Consider the following 25,624-nt stretch of genomic DNA (forward strand, 5'->3'; position numbering starts at 1 on the left):
CTCATTTCTGGTGTGCCCCCCCCATGATATTGCTGGAATATTGCTAAAAGCGGCGTAAAACCCCACTCACTCACTCACTCATCATCACCATCATTATCATCATCAGCATCATCTCCATCTTCATCATCACCATCATCACCTTCATCACCATCACCATCATCATTATCATCATCAGCAGCATCTCCATCTCCATCATCACCATCATCATCATCATCATCACCTTCATCACCATCTCCATCATCATCATCACCTTCATCACCATCACCTTCATCACCATCATCATCATCACCTTTATCACCATCATCATCATCAACATCATCACTATCATCATCACACCATCATCATTATTATCATCAGCATCAGCATCACCATCATCGTCGTCATCATCATGCAGTATATTCAAGATAGTGATGAAGATAATAATGGCAGTGGTGGAGATGATGATAATGTACAGCAATGATAATACAACCAATTGAAATATATATAATGCATGAAATAGATGCAGAGTTTGTGAATGGCCTCGACACCTGCAACTCTGGTCAGTAATTGTTTCCACTGACGTGATAGATGAAAATCTGTATTGGAAGTGACAGGTGTTAAAGGGAAGCCATAGCCACGCAACTCTTCAACATGAATGAAAGCTTTTTCCTTACAGAGTGGCAGACTGCATAAAAAACATTTCAGTTGATCACTTTCTGCAGTTGCATTATGGGTGGATAGACTGACGCTCCAAAACAAGCATCCGGGGTGTATTGATTGCCCAATCACAGCATGCCAGGTTCACGACTCGTCACTGGATCAATCCCACAATATGGTCATGCTGCACGGAAAACAAAAGTTAATGTACATCGCAGAATGTGCGTGATTGAGAACATACAATGTGACTCCCACATATCACCATGGAGTTTAGTGAGCATGTCTCCTTGATGGACTTCACCTTGACACGAGTAGCTTGTTGAAGACTTAAAAAGTTTGGAGAAAGTTTATCATGAACACAACTCTTGTCACATAAATCTTCTCATCCCTTGCTTTACGTGTCCAACAGCTCAACCATTTTGAAAAATAGAAAAAGTTCTTCTATTGAATGAAAACAATATTACAATCAAATTTGACATCCATGATATATGAGTCAGTGACTATTAACCTCGAACCCGACAATGTGGAATATCTGGTTTTGTCATCGACAATCTAGTCTGTCATACAGATCCTGAAATAAATATATCCAATACAGCTCATGCAAGTCTATAATGTTTTTGGCAAGTCTAGATTACTGCAGTATCAGGAAAATGAAGAAAGTCTGGTCTCCTTTTTATTATATTTTGTAACTATATATAATTTAACGACTGTTTTTTCTGTAAAATATGTTCTTTTCAGAGACTAGATGGTAGTCTACTGACAACCTATCTATCCATTTTACAGACACCTTAACCCCAATCAAAACATCACTAGCATACTTTGTATTTTGTTCTGCAAGTGGTTAATACAGAATACAGATTACTAAATACCATGCAAACGGACAATACTGGAACTGATTGTGTGAATTGCCTCGTCATCTAATTAGTGAGGCTCATGAATGGATTAATGAGATTCCCACTGTCCCTATCTACTATCTACCCAATCACAGCCAAGGCCTTTGGTTAATCAATGGTGAATATTGCATATATTACTATATATGTATGGCCATGATGTTCCACTGGCTTGTTTGTCCAAATTTTGTTTTTGTTTGTTGTTTATTTGTTGTTTAACGCCGCTCTCAGCAATATTCCAGCCATATGATGGCAGTCTGCATCTATAATAAAGTCTGGACCAGACAATCCAGTGATTGACATCATGAGCATCAATCCAGCATCACAATTGTGATACGATGACATGTGTCAACCATGGTTGGCGAGCCGGACAACCGAATCCAATTAGTTGTTTCTTACAAGCATAGTCGCCTCCTACGGCACACATGAGTTGCTGAAGACCTATTCTACCCCAGATCTTCAAGGGTCCTTGGGAATCATCATCATCATCATCATCATCATCATCATCATTTATATTCTAGTACCCAAAACTCCTGTGATTACAACTGACATGATTGATAAGACAAAACCAACTTATTCCCTCTATTCTTTACTGATTTCTCTAATGGTTCTTTTCAATGAAGTGAAATTTTCATTTGGCTGTTCTGGAAACAAAACATTATTGACAGTTAGCGTCTGCTGCAATATCCCCACAAAATTTTGTCCAAGAGAAGGACAACTCAGACAAAATAGATTCAAAGGAATTTGTCACACAACATAAACGTTCTGCAACATTCATCCAGCAAAAACAAAGTCTGTTTAACAGGTGATAAGACTGCGCCAGGCTGAAGGCCTCTGAAATATATATACTAGCTGGCTCCATTAAGCTATATATACAGGATAACTATGGCCATTGAGTAGATGCTAACACAGGCAACTTGAAAACTCTTATCTCAAAGGACAGATACCAAATCTAAATCTGTATACTTCAAAGTCAGTGATGATCAATCTTATCTCTCAATCTACATAATTAAGTGAAGTCAAGTCGAACACTGGTAGAGCCCTATCTCAGATCACTGTCGGTCCAGAGACAGATAGTTTGTGGAGAACATTTCTCCTTGCTCTTCTAACAGGCTGGTATCCATCCAGGTGAGGTGAAATGGGGATTATTGCACTTATAGCGACGTGCATGTACGTGTGTGTGTTTGTGTGGCTGCTTGTACTAGTCCGGACTGATGCTGATTTATAGTGCTAGCTCACTGAGATACCATGCCGCAGTTTAACATGAATACCCCACTCAGACACAGTATACTGACTCCAAGCCGACCAGTCCTTGTTTTAGCCCCTGAATGCCGAACGCCAGACAGGGTAACAACAAGTACCATCTTTTAACGTCTTTTGGTATGACGCGGCCGGGGATTGAACTCCGGACCTTCCGCTCTCCGGGCGGATGCTCTATCACTAGACCACGGAGGCGGTTGTTACCATCCAGACTCATTTGTACTCTTAAAGCCGAGGGCTACATACCCAAGGCCAGATCTGTGTTAGAGTTTTGCCAAAGTGCATAACTACAATCTGCCTTAATTAACTTAACAATTTATTTTCACTATGCGTGAGTTCATTGGAGTATGAGCCTTCTTAGAATGAGAGCCTAACTAAATGAACACAGGAGCTAGTGATAATGTTCATAAAATGTTTGGGTCTAACTGTTCATGCTCCTTTGAACTCAAACAAAGTGAAGGTTAATTCTTATAATTTATTATATCACTATTTTGACCTAATAGTGTGTAGATCTATACATATTTAATTTAGTATGTGTGACTCTTTTTCACACTGACAGCCACACAACAACCACATGTATCGCGGAAGAAAGTAGTCCTCAAAAAGAGAGGTGATGTGAACGTATGTATGCTAGCATTGTTCTACATTGAGATCTTTGTGGATTGCTTACAGCAATATATTCAAATGTTATAATTGCTAGTAGAGAAAGGTCTGTTAAGAACGACCTCCGTAAGTCAGTCACAATGACAGTGCGTCGTAATACATTTACATCAGGGACAAGACGTCAAAACGGCTGACATGATAAACGTAATGAGATTTTCGAAGTTGTAAATGAACGTGTGGCGATTACAAGTGTCAGTCATCATAGTTTAATTGGCCGATTATTGAAAGGTGATTATATAGATGTGTCAAATAGATACCAGGTTAAATTCTCAGTAGCTGAAGACTGTCACTGTCAGCCTAGACACGGATGGAGTAGACACGATAGTTTGGATGTGCATTTCTTTGTTTTGTTCACTAACGATTGGTCGAAGCGAAGATATTCGAGCACGATCATGCAGATAAACTCCTCTACTTTTCCCAATGTATGCTAAAACGCGGTGTTCAAGATTAAAGGGGGCGGTCGGGTAGCCTAGTGGTTAAAGCGTTCGCTCGTCACGCCGAAGACCCGGGTTCGATTCCCGACATGGGTACAATGTGTGAAGCCCATTTCTGGTGTCCCCCGCCGTGATATTGCTGGAATATTGCTAAAAGCGGCGTAAAACCATACTCACTCACTCAAGATTAAAGGTCTAAATGACCAGAAACAATGAGTCTGTATGTGTCCATGCTAGGACATTCCCAGGTGTTTCCCCAGGAAGATGGAAGTAGACTGTCAGTGTTTTCGTCATTTCTAGAATAGTCTTGTGAAAAACGTATGATCGTCAAAATGTGTCAGTCATGCATTGATGAAAGTCAGTTTCGCAGTCATGTGACCAACCTCTCGTCCAATGGAAAAGCGGTATATTATAAAAATTTCAAGTTGAGAACAAGAAATTATGAAATGTATAATACATAAACCAAGAATTCAGGAAAACGCTTTTACAAAATAATTTTGATAATCAGTTTTGATTCTTAAGTTATAAAACCCAAAACACTTTGAAAAAGGACATCGAAATAGATTGTCTGGCATGAGTGTCAAACAATATATATCCACTTCTCAAAGCTAACTTTATCCATCATGGCTGCCTCAAGGTGATCTTCATTTGCAGAAAACAGTTTTCTCAACATGCCGAGCTTATATAGGTCAGAACATAGACAGATGTAGGTATATATAAACATTGTCATTCCATTCATAGGAGACAACACTAGATCAGAAGACGGCCAGAGTCAAGCACTACTAATTATTTTAAAGATCACTGAATGAGAGCACCTATAGCCTGAGACCTTCCATAATATCCGTGCTTGGAAAGTGTCACTATGAAGCCTGTCTGGGAGATCAACTAGATTGAAAAAGTATAAGAAAAACATGCATGGATTAACAGAAATCTCAAAAATGTTCCTGGAAGGGGTAGTAATATGACAGAAATTTGTATTTGTTGTCATGATGCAATAAGCTTGATATAACACAGAGACCTTATCCAATCTGAAATTGTTTATTTTATTCCACTGAATGCAAATTTACTTTTTCACCACAATTGAAACAAGAGGTATTCTTGCAAGACAGAAGGTAAGACCTAAAAGGTCAGGGGTATAAAAATGTCCACTGCCAGGTCCATAACAATGTCAAGTCCGTTGTCGGGTCTGTTGTCAGGTCTGTTGTCGGGTCTGTTGTCGGGTCCGTTGTCGGGTCCGTTGTCGGGTCCGTTGTCGGGTCCGTTGTCGGGTCTGTTGTCAGGACCTGTTGTCGGGTCTGTTGTCGGGTCCGTTGTCGGGTCCGTTGTCGGGTCTGTAATCGGGTCTGTTGTCAGGACCTGTTGTCGGGTCTGTTGTCGGGTCTGTTGTCGGGTCTGTTGTCAGGACCTGTTGTCGGGTCTGTTGTCGGGTCTGTTGTCGGGTCTGTTGTCGGGTCTGTTGTCGGGTTCCTTGTCAGGTCTGTTGTCAGGACCTGTTGTCGGGTCTGTTGTCGGGTCTGTTGTCAGGTCTGTTGTCAGGACCTGTTGTCAGGTCTGTTGTCAGGTCTGTTGTCAGGTCTGTTGTCAGGACCTGTTGTCGGACCTGTTGTCGGGTCTGTTGTCGGGTCCGTTGTCGGGTCCGTTGTCGGGTCTGTTGTCGGGTCTGTTGTTGGGTCTGTTGTCAGGTCTGTTGTCGGGTCTGTTGTCGGGTCTGTTGTCGGGTCTGTTGTTCCAGGACTCCTGCCAGTACAGTGGTTCCCTCCCTGTGTTTGTAATGGAGAATACTCACAACAGGTAGGGTGCTAACCAATTCCACCATGGTCAGTCTGTTTTGTTCTTAAGGCCCAGTTAGGCCAGGTCAGTTGCATGTCTTGCACTACATACTTTATTATTTACTAGTGTTGCAGTCCTGGGGCCAGCCCTTTACTGTTACCTGGGGGTCATCAGGGCAGAAGAGTCTTAGACAAGCCGGAAATGTCTCTGGGACGAAAAAACATTACCAGGCCCACTCTAGTCTGTTTTACAGACCCTGATACAAATATATCCCATACAGCCCATGCAAGTCTATAATGTTTGGCAAGTCTAGATTACTGCAGTATCTGAAAATGAAGAGAGTCTCTGGGCTCCTTTTTAATATATTTTTATTAAGATATGATATCCCATACAGCCCATGCAAGTCTATAATGTTGGGCAAGTCTAGATTACTGCAGTATCTGAAAATGAAGAGTCTCTGGGCTCCTTTTTTATTATATTTTTATCAAGATAATATAACAACTGTTTTTTTTATGTAAGATATGTTCATTTCAGAGACTAGATGTTAGTCTAGGCCAACTCCTATAGTGGCAAGTTGTGTGTTAAACACATAGAGGCAACACAACGACCTTGTCATGTATTTGAAGTTACTGGTACATCATCACGCCAACTTCATAACAAACATGTAAAGATAACAGAGTCAAATTATACAGTTTTGTAAGGGTTGGTTCACTTTGTTAAAATAAGCTCTTGAAATAAAAGCACAACTTAAACAATGGCTAAAATTCGTTAAAATAAGCTCTTGACATAAAAGTACAACTTTAACAATGGCTAAAATTCGTTGAAATAAGCTCTTGACATAAAACTAAAACTGTAATGTTGCTTAAAATTTGCTAAAATAAGTTCTTGAAACAGAAGTACAACTGTCCTGCCTTATGTTAAACATAGCATGCTGCTCATGTGTGTTATACACACTGAAACAGCAATCTGATGCACTTCACTTTTGATGAAAATTCTGATACAGTAACTAAATAATCTCTATTAAAATGTGATAATTCTTACTTCATAGATTGGATGTATTTAAAATGTCAAATCCACGTTGAGACTGACTGTGTCATTCAGTGAGGATGTCGGCCGCTGTTGAAGCTGGGAACATCAAGGCATCACATGATGCGGACACTAATCTCGTTAGCAACCGTGCTTGTTTCATCCCCTCGACATGAAAGCCTCCCCGCCACGGCCATCAGATCCCCTGACAAGGGCAGATACAATTAGGGGGTAAACCAATGAATCTCACAGGGTGGCCGAGGACATACTGATGACTGACAGTCACAATCGATGTGCTGGTGTGTGACAGGTCAAAATCGATATGGTGGTGTGTGACAGGTCACAATCGATATGGGGGTGTGTGACAGGTCACAATCGATATGCTGGTGTGTGACAGGTCACAATCGATATGGTGGTGTGTGACAGGTCACAATCGATATGCTGGTGTGTGACAGGTCACAATCGATATGCTGGTGTGTGACAGGTCACAATCGATATGGTGGTGTGTGACAGGTCACAATCGATATGCTGGTGTGTGACAGGTCACAATCGATATGGTGGTGTGTGACAGGTCACAATCGATATGCCGGTGTGTGACAGGTCACAATCGATATGCTGGTGTGTGACAGGTCACAATCGATATGGCGGTGTGAGACAGGTCACAATCGATATGCCGGTGTGTGACAGGTCACAATCGATATGCTGGTGTGTGACAGGTCACAATCGATATGGTGGTGTGTGACAGGTCACAATCGATATGGTGGTGTGTGACAGGTTATTGCATCGAGTAACCAACTATAGAGGTGCTCTTCCCAATAAGCCTAATCTACTAAAGCACCACAGCCTTGGCTAGAGACCCACCCTAACACAACAGCATCACAGCACCCGCTAGAGACCCATCCAAACACATATCATCACAGCACTGGCTAGAGATCAACCCAAACACAACAGCATCACAACACTGACTAGAGATCCACCCTTACACAACAGCATCAGAACACTGGCTAGAGACCCATCCAAACACAACAGCATCACAGCACTGACTAGAGACCCATCCTAACACAACAGCATAACACCACTGGCTAGAGATAAACTCCAAAACAACATCATCACAGCACTGGCTAGAGATCCACCCAAACACAACAGCATCACAGCACTGGCTAGAGATCCACCCAAACACAACCGCATCACAGCACTGACTAGAGATCCACCCTAACACAACAGCATCACAACACTGACTAGAGATCCACCCTAACACAACAGCAGCACTTGAAAGAGGTCTTCATCTTGATGTATGATCTGAGGCATCAAGTCTTCCATTGATGTTGATGAAGAAGGCTCTTGTGATGACAGAGTAATTAGCTGGGTAACGGAGTGACGGCTTCTCTTGTCACTGCACCAGGCTGAGGCTCAAGGTCAAGTGATTAATGCTGTCAAGTTCCCACTTATCCTTCACAACTACAATATCCTGCTGATGATAACATCGATAACATTGATCAGCTTCAACAGATTACAGAGTGATTTCTCAGGAAGGACGACAGCAGCTCAGTATTAATCTTACGTCCGATTAATCAAATCTGCTTCTTAAAAATATTTATATTCTCTCTAATGCATGGTTTATAAAAAACTTGGGCCAAATTTATTATTAGAATAACTATGATATGCTACATTAATTAGCCAGAAATAATACACGGAATGATGTTGGTATTCATTTTTCAAAGTTGCCTTGCGCACACGAGAAAACTATGATCATGGGTTCAAATCCCGGTTCATCGGACTATATGTTTCTAGGTTTGTCAGCACCATACTCACGCTCATGGGTTTAACGGGGCGGTCGGGTAGCCTAGTGGTTAAAGCGTTTGCTCGTCACACCGAAGACCCAGGTTCGATTCCCGACATTGGTACAATGTGTGAAGCCCATATTGGAATATTGCTAAAAGTGGCATAAAACCATACTCACTCACTCACTCACTCACTCACTCATGGGTTTCACCAAAATGGTAAACGTCTGAGACCTGCATCACTGCTGGCTTTCCTTCCACTTTAAGCTGACATGCTGTGATATAACTGGAATACTGTTCCAAGAGTCATTAAACCGCTCACTCCTTTCGAAAATAGAATACTTTTAAAGTTTTGTTTGTCAGCAGTAATCTCAACGAAACCTGTTATCAGAAACCTTACAATCATTCTAAAATACTCTCAGAAAGATATTTCCAACTGATGTTATGGGCTTCAATCATGAATATGTTTGGTGTGTTTCCATTTCGAATGGCACCTCAGAGCTTCGTTTAGTCACCTATATTACATTCAAACATGAAAATACAATGGTTTTTACAATGCTCAAAGTCACCCTAAGTATGACAATCCTACATCAATGCAATAAATGGAATGCAGGAATGTAATCAATGTAATCCGAACATTTGTCTTAATGTCTTGGATTGAGCTGGAGTTTTATGGCAACCAGTGCGCTTAGTTCCTTTAGAGGAAATCAGTTTCCCATTGCCACCAGGATCCAGCTTGGCAGTGTTCTGTTTGTTTGTTTGTTTGTTTGTTTGTTTGTTAAATGCTGCACTCAAAATATTCCATATATGGCGGCAGTTTGTAAATAATCACATCTGGACCAGACAATCCAGTGATTGACATCATGAGCATCAATCTCTGCATTTGGGATACGAACCAAGTCAGTGAGCCTGACCACTCGATCCCATTTGTTGCCTCTTCTGACAAGCATGGGTTGCTGAAGACTAGGGCTGGGACGAGTCCAGATTTACTACCCGGGTACCCACCCCACTATTACCCTACCCTAGCTGGGTACCCACTGTAGGTCTCAGGAGATGTCTCAAAATGTCTGATTGGGAACTGTTTTAGCATAGCCCCGGTAAAATGTATTTAGATGCATGTATTAAACAATCTGGTCATGCATACACTGATGTTGACTTAATATCTTTTTTCAACCATGTGACAAATCAGAAGGAATGGGCGCATAGTCAGAAAGAAAAGCGAACATTAGTGACTTGTAGTGTAACCATAGAGTTCCAGATAATTTTAGTCATTAGACAATATATCACGTGACTAACCACAGGTCCAGGTAATCCTGTGGGTACCCAGGTCCTACTCAGTACCCACCCGACCCGGGTACCCAAGTTACCCGTCCCATCCCTACTGAAGACCACTTCTAACTCGGATCTTCACTGGGTGCAGTGTGTTGTGGAGTGCGGGATCTTCACTGGGTGCAGTGTGTTGTGGAATGGGGGATCTTCACTGGGTGCTGCGTGTTGTGGAATGCGGGATCTTCACTGGGTGCAGTGTGTTGTGGAATGGGGGATCTTCACTGGGTGCAGTGTGTTGTGGAATGCGGGATCTTCACTGGGTGCAGTGTGTTGTGGAATGCGGGATCTTCACTGGGTGCAGTGTGTTGTGGAATGCGGGATCTTCACTGGGTGCAGTGTGTTGTGGAATGCGGGATCTTCACTGGGTGCAGTGTGTTGTGGAATGGGGGATCTTCACTGGGTGCAGTGTGTTGTGGAATGCGGGATCTTCACTGGGTGCAGTGTGTTGTGGAATGCGGGATCTTCACTGGGTGCAGTGTGTTGTGGAATGCGGGATCTTCACTGGGTGCAGTGTGTTGTGGAATGGGGGATCTTCAGTGGGTGCTGTGTGTTGTGGAATGCGGGATCTTCACTGGGTGCAGTGTGTTGTGGAATGCGGGATCTTCACTGGGAGCAGTGTGTTGTGGAATGCGGTATCTTCACTGGGTGCAGTCACTGGGTGCAGTGTGTTGTGGAATGCGGGATCTTCACTGGGTGCAGTGTGTTGTGGAATGCGGGATCTTCACTGGGTGCAGTCACTGGGTGCAGTGTGTTGTGGAATGCGGGATCTTCACTTGGTGCTGCGTGTTGTGGAATGCGGGATCTTCACTGGGTGCTGTGTGTTGTGGAATGCGGGATCTTCACTGGGTGCAGTGTGTTGTGGAATGCAGGATCTTCACTGGGTGCTTTGTGTTGTGGAATGCGGGATCTTCACTGGGTGCAGTGTGTCGTGGAATTCGGCACTCGTACATCAAGCACTCCTTACAGTTAGTTATATTTATTACTGGGCACTCCATCACAACCCAAGGATAAATGTCCAGACAAAGAAAATCTGGCTTCCAAGGGATGGACATACTGTAAATCAGGAAATTAATGCATCTCCAAATTAATACGACTGTTGACCCCTAGCCAAAAATGTGACTCAATATCAATGTGACTCCCCCCACCCCATCCCCAGTGGAATGATACATATCCTTACCTTTATCCAATCAAACCGCAAATTGCACTACTTATAAGCACTGAGTAGGGCACTTCCGTAAAAAGAATAAACAGTGTTTTCCTAAAAGCAAGACACTGTTTATATGTTTACTCTGTTGAGTTAAAGAAGTTCAAAGGCAATAAAATAATTAAACTAATAAAGGTTCACTAAATTGTTTGATAGGCATTACTTAGAAGTTGATGGTTGACAAAGTAGACACAATTTATGGATAACAAGTTCTTTAATACTGTAAAGGCGACGTTTCGGTATAAATCCTTATATCTTGCTTGACAACTGTATAAGGATCCATACCGAAATGTCGTCTTTCAGTATTAAAGAAGTAGTCATATTTTAGGCATAGATGTGAAGTTAATTAATGCCACCAAAGACCACTCGCATTTTTCACATTTAATTCACGCTTGTTTTAATTTAAAGATTTACAGTATTCACATTTAAGATGAAGCTTATTAACATATCACCTTCTTTAGGTCACCGTGCTGACAATCCAAGTGTGATAATGATTTGAAACCATGTTGCCGGATCCTGGTTGCAAAGGGACACAACTCTGTCCAGCTCGTCACTATTCCTTCTAGAAGAGACCTCTATACAATGACATGCACCTGAATAATGGTGGTCATTTTTATGTGGTTATTCTCCCCTAGAGATAAGAGATTTGAATTTATTTAAACATGACCAATTATATTCTTGTATAACAGATTGGTCCATTAATGCATCAACATCTGTTGAATATTTATCTTTATCAATCGCTGGATGTGGCAGTTATAAGTTCTGAACTCTATGTGGAATACAGATATTCTGTGATTTACATATCAATGAGCTGATTTCCCACAGGGTAGGTTTTAAATCACTTGCCAACATTCTAAAAGTGACATGACTTTATTGAAGCCTATTTACGCTTGTGCTACTGGAGTGAAGATCTACCAGTCTTAATTCATATTTACACTCCACATGGTACATCTACCACACATATTACCAGTACAACAGTACGGGTTAGTAACGTACCATCAGTCTCAGTCAGATCTGTATTCGATATCTGGCTCTGTCGAGTTCTGACGTGCTCTGGATTATACTACATTACATATGTGAGTGAGTGAGTTGGGTTTAACGCCGCTTTTAACAGTATTCCAGTTATATCACAGCGTGTCAGCTTAATGTGGGAGGAAAGCCCAAAGTGATGCAGGTCTCAGAAGTTTACCCTTTCGGTGAAACCCACGAGCACGGGTATGGTGCTGACAAACCTAGAAATATAATCAGGGCGAACCGGGACTCGAACCCACAATGATAGGTTTCTGGCATGTCCAAGGGACGCAACTCTGCACAGCGAATAGCGGCCCTTTAGACGACTGGGCCACCCATGCCCCCCATTACATATGTACTTACACTGGCAGAGGGGTAGCCATGCATGGATACAGTTCTTTGAAAATACGGTGCACAGATGTATGGTTTTTGGGTGCACAGATTTGAAAAGCGAAGGGGTGCATCGATTTTTAGAAAGGGGGTGCACTGATTTTTTTGAAAGGGGGTGCACAGATTTTTGGTTATAGGGTGTAAAACCCTTGTTTTTATATGTGCATAAACCAACGTCACTGACTATTAGCGATTTGTCACTTTTGTCACTTTCAGTAAAACATCATGGCTCCAACTCTGACTTGTAATCCAGGTGTGATTTCTTCCTTGTTGGTCAAGCCCCCACTGCTGTAATGGTCAAACAAGGGGGGTTTGTTGAGTGTGGGGTCAGAAACCAGGAAAATTACACAGCTCCTTGTACAAATATACCAGTCAGACATCAGACTACACAGAGAAAAGGAGGGACAGAGAGACTCAGTTGTAAGTCGGCAGTGTATCATACCTTACAACACGATGCCCCATGCTCAAAATGATGCTCCAAGCTCTATGCCCCATGCTCTATGCTCTATGCCCCATGCTCAAAATGATGCATGATGCCCCATGCTCTATGCCCCATGCTCAAAATGATGCTCCATGCTCTATGCCCCATGCTCTATGCCCCATGCTCAAAATGATGCATGATGCCCCATGCTCTATGCCCCATGCTCAAAATGATGCATGATGCCCTATGCTCTCTGTCCCATGCTCAAAATGATGCATGATGCTCCATGCTCTATGCCCCATGCTCAAAATGATGCATGACGCTCCATGCTCTATGCCCCATGCCCTATGCTCTGTGTCCCATGCTCAAAATGATGCATGATGCTCCATGCTCTATGCCCCATGCTCTATGCCCCATGCTCAAAATGATGCATGATGCTCCATACTCTATGTCCCATACTCTATATCCCATGCTCTATGCCCCATGCTCTATGTCCCATGCTTATACATGGTCACTAGAGAGCAACTTCATCTGATGCACCAAGGAAATATTTGGATTGTTTAACTTACAGGTCATTAATCCCAAACAATTACATTTAATCTAAATTCATCATATAATCTTTGTATTTTTTTAATAGGACTTTTAATATCAACTGATCCAGTACATCTGAGTTGTGGTAAAAGGTAGTTCAATTGCTGAACTATATGATTTAATATCTTATCTGTTTGAGACAGTGAGAACAGTTTAGCCAGTTTTAGCAGTAGTCCAGCAACGTTACACAGTGGGACACCAAAATGATTTGTCTGACCAATGATACCAGTCCTGTGTCTGACCAATGATGACACTGCTGTGTCTGACCAATGATGCCAGTGCTATGTCTGACCAATGAAGCCAGTGCTATGTCTGACCGATGATGCCAGTGCTGTGTCTGACCGATGATGCCAGTCCTGTGTCTGACTGATGATGCCAGTCCTGTGTCTTACAATGACAGTGCTGTGTCTGACCAATGATGCCTGTCCTGTGTCTTACAATGACAGTGTTGTGTCTGACCAATGATGCCTGTCCTGTGTCTTACAATGACAGTGCTGTGTCTGACCAATGATGCCTGTCCTGTGTCTTACAATGACAGTGCTGTGTCTGACCAATGATCATTGTCCTGTGTCTTACAATGACAGTGCTGTGTCTGACTGATGATGCCAGTGCTGTGCCTGACCGATGACGACAGTGCTGTGCCTGACCGATGATGACAGTGCTATGTCTGACCAATGATGACAGTGTTATGTCTGACCAATGATGACAGTGTTGTGTCTGACCAATGACACCAGTGTTGTGTCTGACCAATGACAACAGTGCTGTGTCTGACCAATGATGACAGTGTTGTGTCTGACCAATGATGCCATTCCTGTGTCTGACCAATGATGCCAGTGTTGTGTCTGACCAATGACATCAGTGTTGTGTCTGACCAATGACACCAGTGTTGTGTCTGACCAATGACACCAGTGTTGTGTCTGACCAATGACACCAGTATTGTGTCTGACCAATGACACCAGTGTTGTGTTTGATCAATGACACCAGTGTTATGTCTGACCGATGAAGCCAGTGCTATCTGACCAATGATGACAGTCCTGTGTCTGACCAATGACACCAGTGTTGTGTCTGACCGATGATGCCAGTGCTGTGTCTGACCAATGATGCCAGTGCTGTGTCTGACCAATGATGACAGTCCTGTGTCTGAGCAATGATGACAGTCCTGTGTCTGACCAATGATTACGGTGCTGTCTGACCAATGATGCCAGTCCTGTGTCTGACCGATGATGCCAGTCCTGTGTCTGACCGATGAAGCCAGTGCTATGTCTGACCAATGATAACAGTGTTGTGTCTGACCAATGACATCAGTGTTGTGTCTGACCAATGACACCAGTATTGTGTCTGACCAATGACACCAGTGTTGTGTCTGATCAATGACACCAGTGTTATGTCTGACCGATGAAGCCAGTGCTATGTCTGACCAATGATGCCAGTCCTGTGTCTGACCAATGACACCAGTGTTGTCTGACCGATGATGCCAGTGCTGTGTCTGACCAATGATGCCAGTGCTGTGTCTGACCAATGATGACAGTCCTGTGTCTGACCAATGATGACAGTGTTGTGTCTGACCAATGATGACGGTGCTGTCTGACCAATGATGACAGTCCTGTGTCTGAGCAATGATGACAGTGCTGTGACAGGCTTAAATCATGGATCCCAAATGCGTGGATCGATGCTCATGATATCAATCACTGGATTGTCTGGTCCAGACATAAACCAACATATCACCCTCTCATACCAATCTTGACACATATCATCATCTCACACCAATCTTGACACATATCATCCTCTCACACCAATCTTGACAAATATCATCCTCTCACACCAATCTTGACACATATCATCCTCTCACACCAATCTTGACACATATCATCCTCTCACACCACTCTTGACACATATCATCCTCTCACACCAATCTTGACACAAATCATCCTCTCACACCACTCTTGACACATATCATCCTCTCACACCAATCTTGACACATATCATCCTCTCAAACCAATCTTGACACATATCATCCTCTCACACCAATCTTGACACATATCATCCTCTCACACCAATCTTGACACATATCATCCTATCATACCAATCTTGACACATATTATCCTCTCACACCAATCTTGACACATATCATCCTCTCATACCAATCTTGACACATATCATCTTCTCACACCAATCTTGACACATATCATCTTCTCACACCAATCTTGACACAAATTGTCCTCTCACACCAATCTTGACACATATCATCTTCTCACACCAATCTTGACACATATCATCTTCTCACACCAATCTTGACACATATCATCTTCTCACACCAATCTTGACACGAATTGTCCTCTCACACCAATCTTGACACATATCATCCTCTCATACCAATCTTGACACATATCATCCTCTCACACCAATCTTGACACATATCATCCTCTCACACCAATCTTGACACATATCATCTTCTCACACCACTCTTGACACATATCATCCTCTCATACCAATCTTGACACATATCATCTTCTCACACCAATCTTGACACATATCATCTTCTCACACCAATCTTGACACAAATTGTCCTCTCACACCAATCTTGACACATATCATCTTCTCACACCAATCTTGACACATATCATCCTCTCACACCAATCTTGACACATATCATCCTCTCACACCAATCTTGACACATATCATCCTCTCACACCAATCTTGACACATATCATCCTCTCACACCAATCTTGACACATATCATCCTCTCACACCACTCTTGACACATATCATCCTCTCACACCACTCTTGACACATATCATCCTCTCACACCAATCTTGACACATATCATCCTCTCACACCAATCTTGACACATATCATCCTCTCACACCAACCTAGTGTTCCATCACAAAAAAAACCTCCTCAAATTTGATATTCCATCACAATAACCCCTCCCTAACATTGCTCTTCCATCACAACATCCCCTCCCTAACAATGCTATTCCATCACAATAACCCCTCCCCAGCCTGTTACATGCTCACATCAATCACTATAGGATCTGGACAGCCTTTGGCAAATGTTTAACATTCATAGGGAACATATCAGATAAGATTATCCATGTAAGTTGGTGATATTTGAAGCCAGTCTGCTCCTCATCCTCTTTGCTGCATATAGAACTCCCTCCAGCCAGGATAACAAGCAGCAGAGCGCTTCAGCTTCAAACACCATGATCAGCTTCTTCCCAATCAAAGATTCTATTTGAGCTGACTCGGCAGAAGACCCCTGTGGTATACACCTCAACTGTCCAAGCATGAATCTACAGATAGTGATCACTATGCTGTGGGCTGAGACCTGGTGTGTCTGGTCCTATAATCAGCCTGCTGACTGGAAACCAAACTGGAAGATGTGATACACCATGTAGGTATCTGGGATTTGGAGAATTGGAGGAGAATTAGTCTTACCATCTTTGAGTGGCATTTAGAAGTTGGAATGGTAACTAAGACAAAATTGTTATGGATGAGCAACTTCTTTATTACAATTGGGCGACGTTTTGGTGTAGATTCTAACACCGTTATCAAGCAAATGCTTGATGAGCAAATGCTTGATAACGGTGTTAGAATCTACACCGAAACGTCGCCCACTTGTATTAAAGAAGTTGCTCATCCATAACACTTTTGTCTTAGAGAATAGTCTTGTGTCGGAATTGTACAGGAATAGTCAAGGATTTAATGTCATCATTCAAGTTTGAATACACTTTTTCTGTTTTGTGTATAATGAAGCAAACCTAATATCCAATACAAAATACATACACTGGTCTCAATTTTCACGAAAATACACACACGTCTGTCTTTCAGAACAGTAAAACAATCAACTAATACGGCATAAGCCAAACAAATATATACAGTATTTGAGCCAAATGAATGCTCTCTAGGTGCTGATTCAGCAACTCCAGACAGATACTGATGAGGTATTCCCCTCTGACGGAACCGCAGACTGGAGCCTGGTCCTGGATGCTCCACAGGGAGACCACGGTGATGGGAGAGCAGAAAATTACATTCAGCAGCTTGCTACTTAGACATGCACAAGTCTCTAAGGCAATAATTATTAGTTCAAATTATAATTTCTTGATTATATAAATAATAAGAACAAGTTGCCCCTATAAGAGACTGGTGTTTACCTATCTAGACTTGCCTATTATAAGGATGGAATTCCTACCCACCGATGGACTTATCATTCTGTACAGCCTTGGAGCAAGGCTACTCACTTCTCCTCAGTCCCCTAACATAACTGTACCACTTTTAGAGAACAAATTAAGAGTGAGTGAGTGAGTATGGTTTTACGCCGCTTTTAGCACTATTCCAGCAATATCACGGTGGGGGGGGGGGGACACCAGAAATGGGCTTCACACATCGTACCCATGTCGGGAATCCAACCCGAATCTTCGCCGTGACGAGTGAATGCTTTAACCACTAGGCTACCCGACTGCCCCGAGTAAATTAAGAAAGGAATCAAACTCTAGCCTAATGATTTGGCAAGTCTAGAATGCCTCAGTTTCAATTGGATTGCTTTGTATATTTTGCAGATATATATTTTTAAATAAGATAACTTTATTTCTAGGATAAAGGTAAGTCAACTGTAATGGCTGTGAGATGACTTGATTATGTCTGGGTCAGGGAGATCAGGTTTTGTGTGCTTGTTGTTCACATTGCTATGAATGTTTCAATCCTGGAATTGGTGAGTTAGTGTGAAGTGTGGGTAAACCTCAAATGAAAGTATGAAGTGTATAAGCCACCTGGAGTGTCCAAAAGTCACCGATAATACTGGTAACATCAGAATATCAACTAGCCCTATGAATACTGGTAACATCTGAATGTCAACTAGACCTATGAATACTGGTAACATCTGAATATCAACTAGACCTATGAATACTGGTAATATCCAAATGTCAACTAGCCCTATGAATACTGATAACATCTGAATATCAACTAGACCTATGAATACTGGTAATATCCAAATGTCAACTAGCCCTATGAATACTGGTAACATCTGAATGTCAACTAGACCTATGAATACTGGTAACATCTGAATGTCAACTAGCCCTATGAATACTGGTAACATCTGAATATCAACTAGACCTATGCATACTGGTAATATCCGAATGTCAACTAGGCCTATGAATACTAGTAACATCTGAATATCAACCAGCCCTATGAATACTGGTAACATCTGAATGTCAACTAGACCTATGAATACTGGTAACATCTGAATGTCAACTAGACCAATGAATACTGGTAACATCTGAATGTCAACTAGACCTATGAATACTGGTAACATCTGAATGTCAGCTAGACCTATGAATACTGGTAACATCTGAATGTCAACTAGACCTATGAATATTGGTAACATCTGAATGTCAACTAGCCCTATGAATACTGGTAACATCTGAATGTCAACTAGCCCTATGAATACCGGTAACATCTGAATGTCAACTAGCCCTATGAATACTGGTAACATCTGAATGTCAACTAGCCCTATGAATACTGCTGACATCATCTCTCTCCTCTTGAGTTAGCTGCACCAAGTTTGTGTGCAATCCCCGTTTTGCACACATGGCTTCCAAAACACAAGGGGGCACGGGTGGCCCAGTCGTCTAAAGGCGCCGCGATTCGCTGTGCAGAGTTGCGTGCCTTGGGCACGCCAGAAACCTATCATTGTGGGTTCGAATCCCGGTTCGCCCTGATTATATTTCTAGGTGTGTCAGCACCATACCCGAGCTCGTGGGTTTCACCGAAGTGGTAAACGTCTAAGACCTGCATCACCTCGGGCTTTCCTCCCACATTAAGCTGACACGCCACAATATAACTGGAATACTTTTAAAAGCGGCGTTAAACCCAACTCACTCACTCCCTCCAAAACACAAACCTGCCAACCACACAAGGGAGGTAACAATGAGATGTTCCTCAACACTTGGCTATGTATAACACTTATGGTACCACTTCCAATGTGTTTCCGGTAAATCACCAGTACCCACCTGGGCCCCTGTCAAACACAACACCACGGTAAAGCCCCCTGCTGACAGATATTGCCATAAACAGCAGAACTAAATACATTTCTACCTTTGTCTCTAAAAGAAGTCGGAGAACAGCCACCAGAGTGAAATATAGGATTAGCTGGCTCTGAGTAAACAACCATGTTGCCAGACACGGTTAGTCTGTCATCCCACCGTACCATGTAACTAATAATTATAACAAACAAACTCACATATGAGGCAGCCTTTAGCCTCATCTACGAGTTTTTACGAGTTTGTTTTTTATTATTATTAGATACATAGTCCTGTGGTCACAGGGGCGGCTGGGTAGCCTAGTGGTTAAAGCGTTCGCTCATCACGCCGAAGACCTGGGTTTGATTCCTGACACTGGTACAATGTGTGAGGCCAATTTCTGGTGTCCCCTGCCGTGATATTGCTGGAATATTGCTACAAGCAAGGTGAAACCAAACTCACTCACTCACTCCTGTGGTCATACAGACCCTGAAACAAATATATCCAATACAGCCCATGCAAGTCTATAATATAAGATCACTGCAGTATCTAAAAATGAATAGAGTCTCTGGGATATTTTTATAACTATAATCTAATTACTGTGTTTATCTGTAAAATATGTTCATTTCAGAGACAAGACGTTCGTCTAAGACTCTGTCACCCTTCTGCCTACTCTCCGTGACACTGATTCGCCTGATATGGATATGGATCACTTGCAGGCAAACTTGTCAGACATAAACCCCAATTCTTCCTTTACTTTCTTCCCTTCCCTGACACCTTCCCATCCCCGACACCTTCACCTTCCCCTCCCTGACACCTTCCCCTCCCCGACACCTTCCCCTCCCCGACACCTTCCCCTCCCTGACACCTTCCCATCCCCGACACCTTCCCCTCCCCGACACCTTCCCCTCCCTGACACCTTCCCATCCCCGACACCTTCCCTTCCCTGACACCTTCCCATCCCCGACACCTTCACCTTCCCCTCCCCGACACCTTCCCCTCCCTGACACCTTCCCATCCCCGACACCTTCCCCTCCCCGACACCTTCCCCTCCCTGACACCTTCCCCTCCCCGACACCTTCCCCTCCCTGACACCTTCCCTTCCCCGACACCTTCCCATCCCCGACACCTTCACCTTCCCCTCCCCGACACCTTCCCCTCCCCGACACCTTCCCCTCCCTGACGCCTTCCCATCCCCGACACCTTCCCCTCCCCGACACCTTCCCATCCCCGTCACCTTCACCTCCCTGACACCATCCCCTCCCTGACACTTTCCCCTCCCCGACACCTTCCCCTCCCTGACACCTTCCCATCCCCGACACCTTCCCCTCCCCGACACCTTCCCATCCCCGTCACCTTCACCTCCCTGACACCATCCCCTCCCTGACACTTTCCCCTCCCTGACACCTTCCCCTCCCCGACACCCCCCCTCCCTGACACCTTCCCCTCCCCAGCACCTTCCCCTCCCCGACACCTTCCCCTCCCTGACACCTTCACCTTCCCTTCCTTGACACCTTCCCCTCTATGACACCTTGCCCTCCCTGACACCTTGCCCTCTATGACACCTTCCCTGACACCTTCCCCTCCCTGACACCTTTCCCTCCCCGACACCTTCCCCTCCCTGACACCTTCCCATGAGAATCATTGTGGGGGGCTTGACACATTTGATCTTATCTAAAACAGGCCTTTTCCAATTATAATGATAGATCTACACATCGCTTCCACTGGTAGCCTTGCTGAAAGGCTGCACGGAAGAAAAGAGTCATGTAATTTTGATTATCGTATTCTGATATTTAGAAAGTTTAGACAGATAGAAAGACACCAATCTCTTATGGGAACAAAATAAGTTAAATATTTCTTTTTAAAAATGTACCTTATTTATCTTAATTGTTCATTTCTGTTCCATTAATATTTCCTCAGAGACTTGAGGAATTGTTTTACTCTGGCTGACTGTCAGCATGAACTGAAGAGGTTCATTGACCTGAAATTCAATTGGTGGTAAATATTTTTTTATCTTTCACAGGAAATCGCTCTTGAAACATATTTACAATTTTTTAAACTCATATATGACAGTGAAGGAATAGAATTATGAATATTGTACAAGCAATTTTGCCCAGAATGATACAGGTGTTTACATGGCATGTCTTCAGGTTTATTTCTTTGGGCAGGTGTGACAGAGGACCTATACCTGTCTATATCTGTTTCCATGAGTGTGTCATGCTTGAAAAAACAAAACCAGAAATATATCGGCCGCAATCTTAACTCAATAATTCACATACCGTATTTGATGTTATAAGCACCCAAAGCGCTCTCAAAATTAGAAATAGGGGGCTCTTACTAGAATATTATTTTGGTGGAAAAAAACAGAGTTAAAAAATCGTAAATTTTGTGGTTTATGCTGACAGCCTGAAATGATACAAAAGAAAAGTCTGTGTGATTATACACAACAGATATATTTTTCCAGAATTTAATTGCCCATAATTTAGGGTGCGTTTAACACAAATAAATAAGTCTTGTGTACATTGATCAATTGGAAGGTGTGCTAATTGGGATTGTTCACTAGCCAATATATTAGCAAATATCGCTGTGGGCGCTTATTAGAGCAGGGTACGTCGAATACGGTATTCCTCTTCCTAAAAATCAAATATCTATACAGAATTTTGATTTTAAAATTGTTTAAAATGATTATCTCAAAACACAAACATAGACTCCAGTGACGGACAAGGCCTCCAGCCTGCGAGTCTGCGAGTCTGAGGCTAGTGAAAATCTAGGGGGACAATTTGTTTTCTCTCCAAAAAGTATTTTTTACATAAACCACTAGTCCCAAATGAGCTGTGGACTAGTTGAATATAACCAATGGCGTCTACCCCTGAAACTCCCATGGCTAGTTGACCTATAGATGATCAAAAACATCTTTTAAGCTTTTCATAAGAAACCTAAGACAAGCATAATACACTTTTGAACCTTAATTGTGAAGTAAATCTCAAATCTATAAAACACGTTAAATTCATACCATATTTTCTTGAGTATAGTGCGCATCCCAAGTATAGTGTGCATCCCAAGTATAATGCACAACCCCCTCTTGCGGATTCAGTAATTTGGAAATCAAAATATTCAAATATTATGCGCAGAAAAAATTTACACCATGCCCCTTCAGCGAATTCCGATAAACCAATGATAGATAAGAAACACAGCTGTGTTTTGGGGAAATAAAGTGCGCACTATACTCAAGAAAATATGGTAGGTTCTTTTGGTGAATATTTTGGTTAAATTGTATAACACACAAAAAATATAAACAGAAATAGTTTTATTAATATATCTATTTGTATCCTAAGACGCCATACCAGTTAATCTTCAAATTTGTCTTCAAAAACATTCCATATTCTCAAGTTATCTGGTGTCAATGAAAAGTGAAAGGATCCCATAAAAATATAGGATGTTAATCTGTTTGCCTTACCCTACTTACAAAACAAATGGTCTATGACAAGGAAACAAATTGAGCTGATGGAAGAACTGAAGAGACAGACTCCTATTCCACTAATTCCAGGCCGACAGAGTATTTCTGGAGGGGCGCTGCTAATAAGACACCTCAGTACTCACTTTATCAGGAAATCTCGCCCAGCTTAGCCGTAATGTTGGTGTTAGGGTGAGCGCTCTGCCCATAAGGCATGTGTGGTCTCACTCAAAGATGGCGGTGATTGCCGAGGAATTCACAGACAAAACTATTTCAAATATTAAATCATTATAATATTTTGTTATTGAAAATAAACAAAGTAAAAGAATTATTCATTGGATTAGAAAATTAAGATAAAAGCCGCATATTTTTATGCGCTGATAGAATGCTTGGTCTATCATTTTCATGTAAAATAGGGACTCGCAGTACAGAGTTGTGTCCCTTAGGCATGCCAGGAACCTATAATCAAGCTGACACAACATGATAAAACTGTAAATACTGTTCCAAGTGCTGTTAAACCACACTCAATCACTCCATATTTGTTCTACAATGAAATTATCCTAACAATGTTTAGCTTGTGTTGAATTTATCCCAGTGGCTTCAGATTTCCAATATTCCTGCTTCCTTAGCCAGATAACATTAACACCACCAAGCCCACAATTATAGGCCATTTCTGTAAACAGCCACTGAAAGCTGAGGATAATTGTCGACCAATGATCTCCTGCTATGTTCCGCGTTCTTGGCGTTCCTGGCGTTCCGGTCTGATCAAGTACGCAGGAGTCAGGGACATTCTGCATGTACATATTTTGATGAAGACTTATATAATAACAGAGAGAGAATTACAGCATTACGTCACCAAGTACAGGAAAGGTCATGGTAAACTGATTATTAGATTTCCATTAAAATGTGAGGTAGGAGGCATGTAAATCAACTTTTATTGTTTTAAACTAACTATTCAAGGCATTTGTGTACATTAACTCTCAATGGACGGATTCACATAATGCCTCAATGTTTTGTAGGCCTCCGTTTGGGTATATCTCATCACTTAATTTAATGAAATTTCACAATTTTCTAGACCATAACAATAATACCCTGTTAACTGCATCCTTTTAGCAGATTATTGTCTCTACAACATGTGCACTCAAGGGCAGAATCAACTGCATTCACTGTCAAGTTTAACATGAATTGGGATATTTTTCAAAACATGAATAAGAACATAACTACAAATTATAGGTCTTTGAAAGGCATTTAGAAGTGATACACATAAGGAAGAGAATGTCAACTTCTTTATTATGAGGTGAGGTGAGGTGAAATGGGGTTTAACGTCGCATCCAAGATTATTGCACTTATATAGCGACGTGCATGCACTTGTGTGGCTGCTTGTACTAGTCCGGACTGATGCTGATTTATAGTGCTAGCTCACTGAGATACCATGCCGCAGTTTAACCATGAATACTCCACTCAGACACAGTATACTGACTCCGAGCCGACCAGTCCTTGTTTTAGAGCCTTAATGCTGAGCGCCAGACAGGGTAACAACAAGTAACATCTTTTTACGTCTTTTGGTATGACGCGGTCGGGGATCGAACCCCGGACCTTCCGCTCTTCGGGTGGACGCTCTACCACTAGACCACACAGACAGTCTGATACACATAAGGAAGAGAATTTATAGATGTCAACTTCTTTATTATGAGGAACACGTTTCACCTATCAGCGCCAATCATCTGTTGGCTTCCCTTGTTAGTTTCCACCAGTTGTTAGTTTCCACCAGTTGTTAGTTTCCACCTGTTGTTAGTTTCCACCAGTTGTTAGTTTCCACCTGCTGTTAGTTTCCACCTGTTGTTAGTTTCCACCAGTTGTTAGTTTCCACCAGTTGTTAGTTTCCACCTGTTGTTAGTTTCCACCAGTTGTTAGTTTCCACCTGTTGTTAGTTTCCACTTGTTGTTAGTTTCCACCTGTTGTTAGTTTCCACCAGTTGTTAGTTTCCACCTGTTGTTAGTTTCCACTTGTTGTTAGTTTCCACCTGTTGTTAGTTTCCACCAGTTGTTAGTTTCCACCTGTTGTTAGTTTCCATATGTTGTTAGTTTCTACCTGTTGTTAGTTTCCACCTGTTGTTAGTTTCCACCTGTTGTTAGTTTTTGTTAGTTTCCACCTGTTGTTAGTTTCCACCTGTTGTTAGTTTCCACCTGTTGTTAGTTTCCACCAGTTGTTAGTTTCCACCTGTTGTTAGTTTCCACCAGTTGTTAGTTTCCACCTGTTGTTAGTTTCCACCTGTTGTTAGTTTCCACCTGTTGTTAGTTTCCACCAGTTGTTAGTTTCCACCTGTTGTTAGTTTCCATCTGTTGTTAGTTTCCACCTGTTGTGAGTTTCCACCTGTTGTTAGTTTCCACCAGTTGTTAGTTTCCACCTGTTGTTAGTTTCCACCTGTTGTTAGTTTCCACCAGTTGTTAGTTTCCATATGTTGTTAGTTTCCACCTCTTGTTATCTTATTAATTTTGTTGTCCTTACATGTACATATCTATGCCCTCTGCCTCGTGGCATCCATTCACCTGATGAAGGAGTAAGCATATACTCCAAAACATTGTTTTCCTCATGATAAAGAAGTTGACATCCATAAATTCTCTTCTTTACATAATTCTAACCAAGGTTTATGTTTTCAGTAACCCTAGTCTATAAAATAATAAAACTATTCAAACGTCCGTTATATGTTCTTATGAATGGGGTTGTGATAATGATATTAGTGTCAGA

The 25,624-nt window shown here is 42.2% G+C and overlaps 2 protein-coding genes across 7 annotated transcripts in view; both read right to left on the reverse strand.

The window, feature by feature from the left end:
- LOC139475854 (protein still life, isoform SIF type 1-like) overlaps positions 1-25,624 on the reverse strand; it is a 289,628-nt gene that overhangs the window by 153,524 nt on the left and 110,480 nt on the right. The window lies entirely within an intron of this gene.
- Positions 20,219-20,650, reverse strand: LOC139474176 (uncharacterized). Its single transcript, XM_071257072.1, has one exon. It carries the CDS (start codon positions 20,648-20,650, stop codon positions 20,219-20,221), a length of 432 nt encoding a protein of 143 aa, XP_071113173.1.

This window comes from Haliotis cracherodii, unplaced genomic scaffold, assembly GCF_022045235.1.
Source record: "Haliotis cracherodii isolate W230 unplaced genomic scaffold, xgHalCrac1.p SCAF_3, whole genome shotgun sequence".
Lineage (NCBI taxonomy): Eukaryota > Metazoa > Mollusca > Gastropoda > Lepetellida > Haliotidae > Haliotis > Haliotis cracherodii.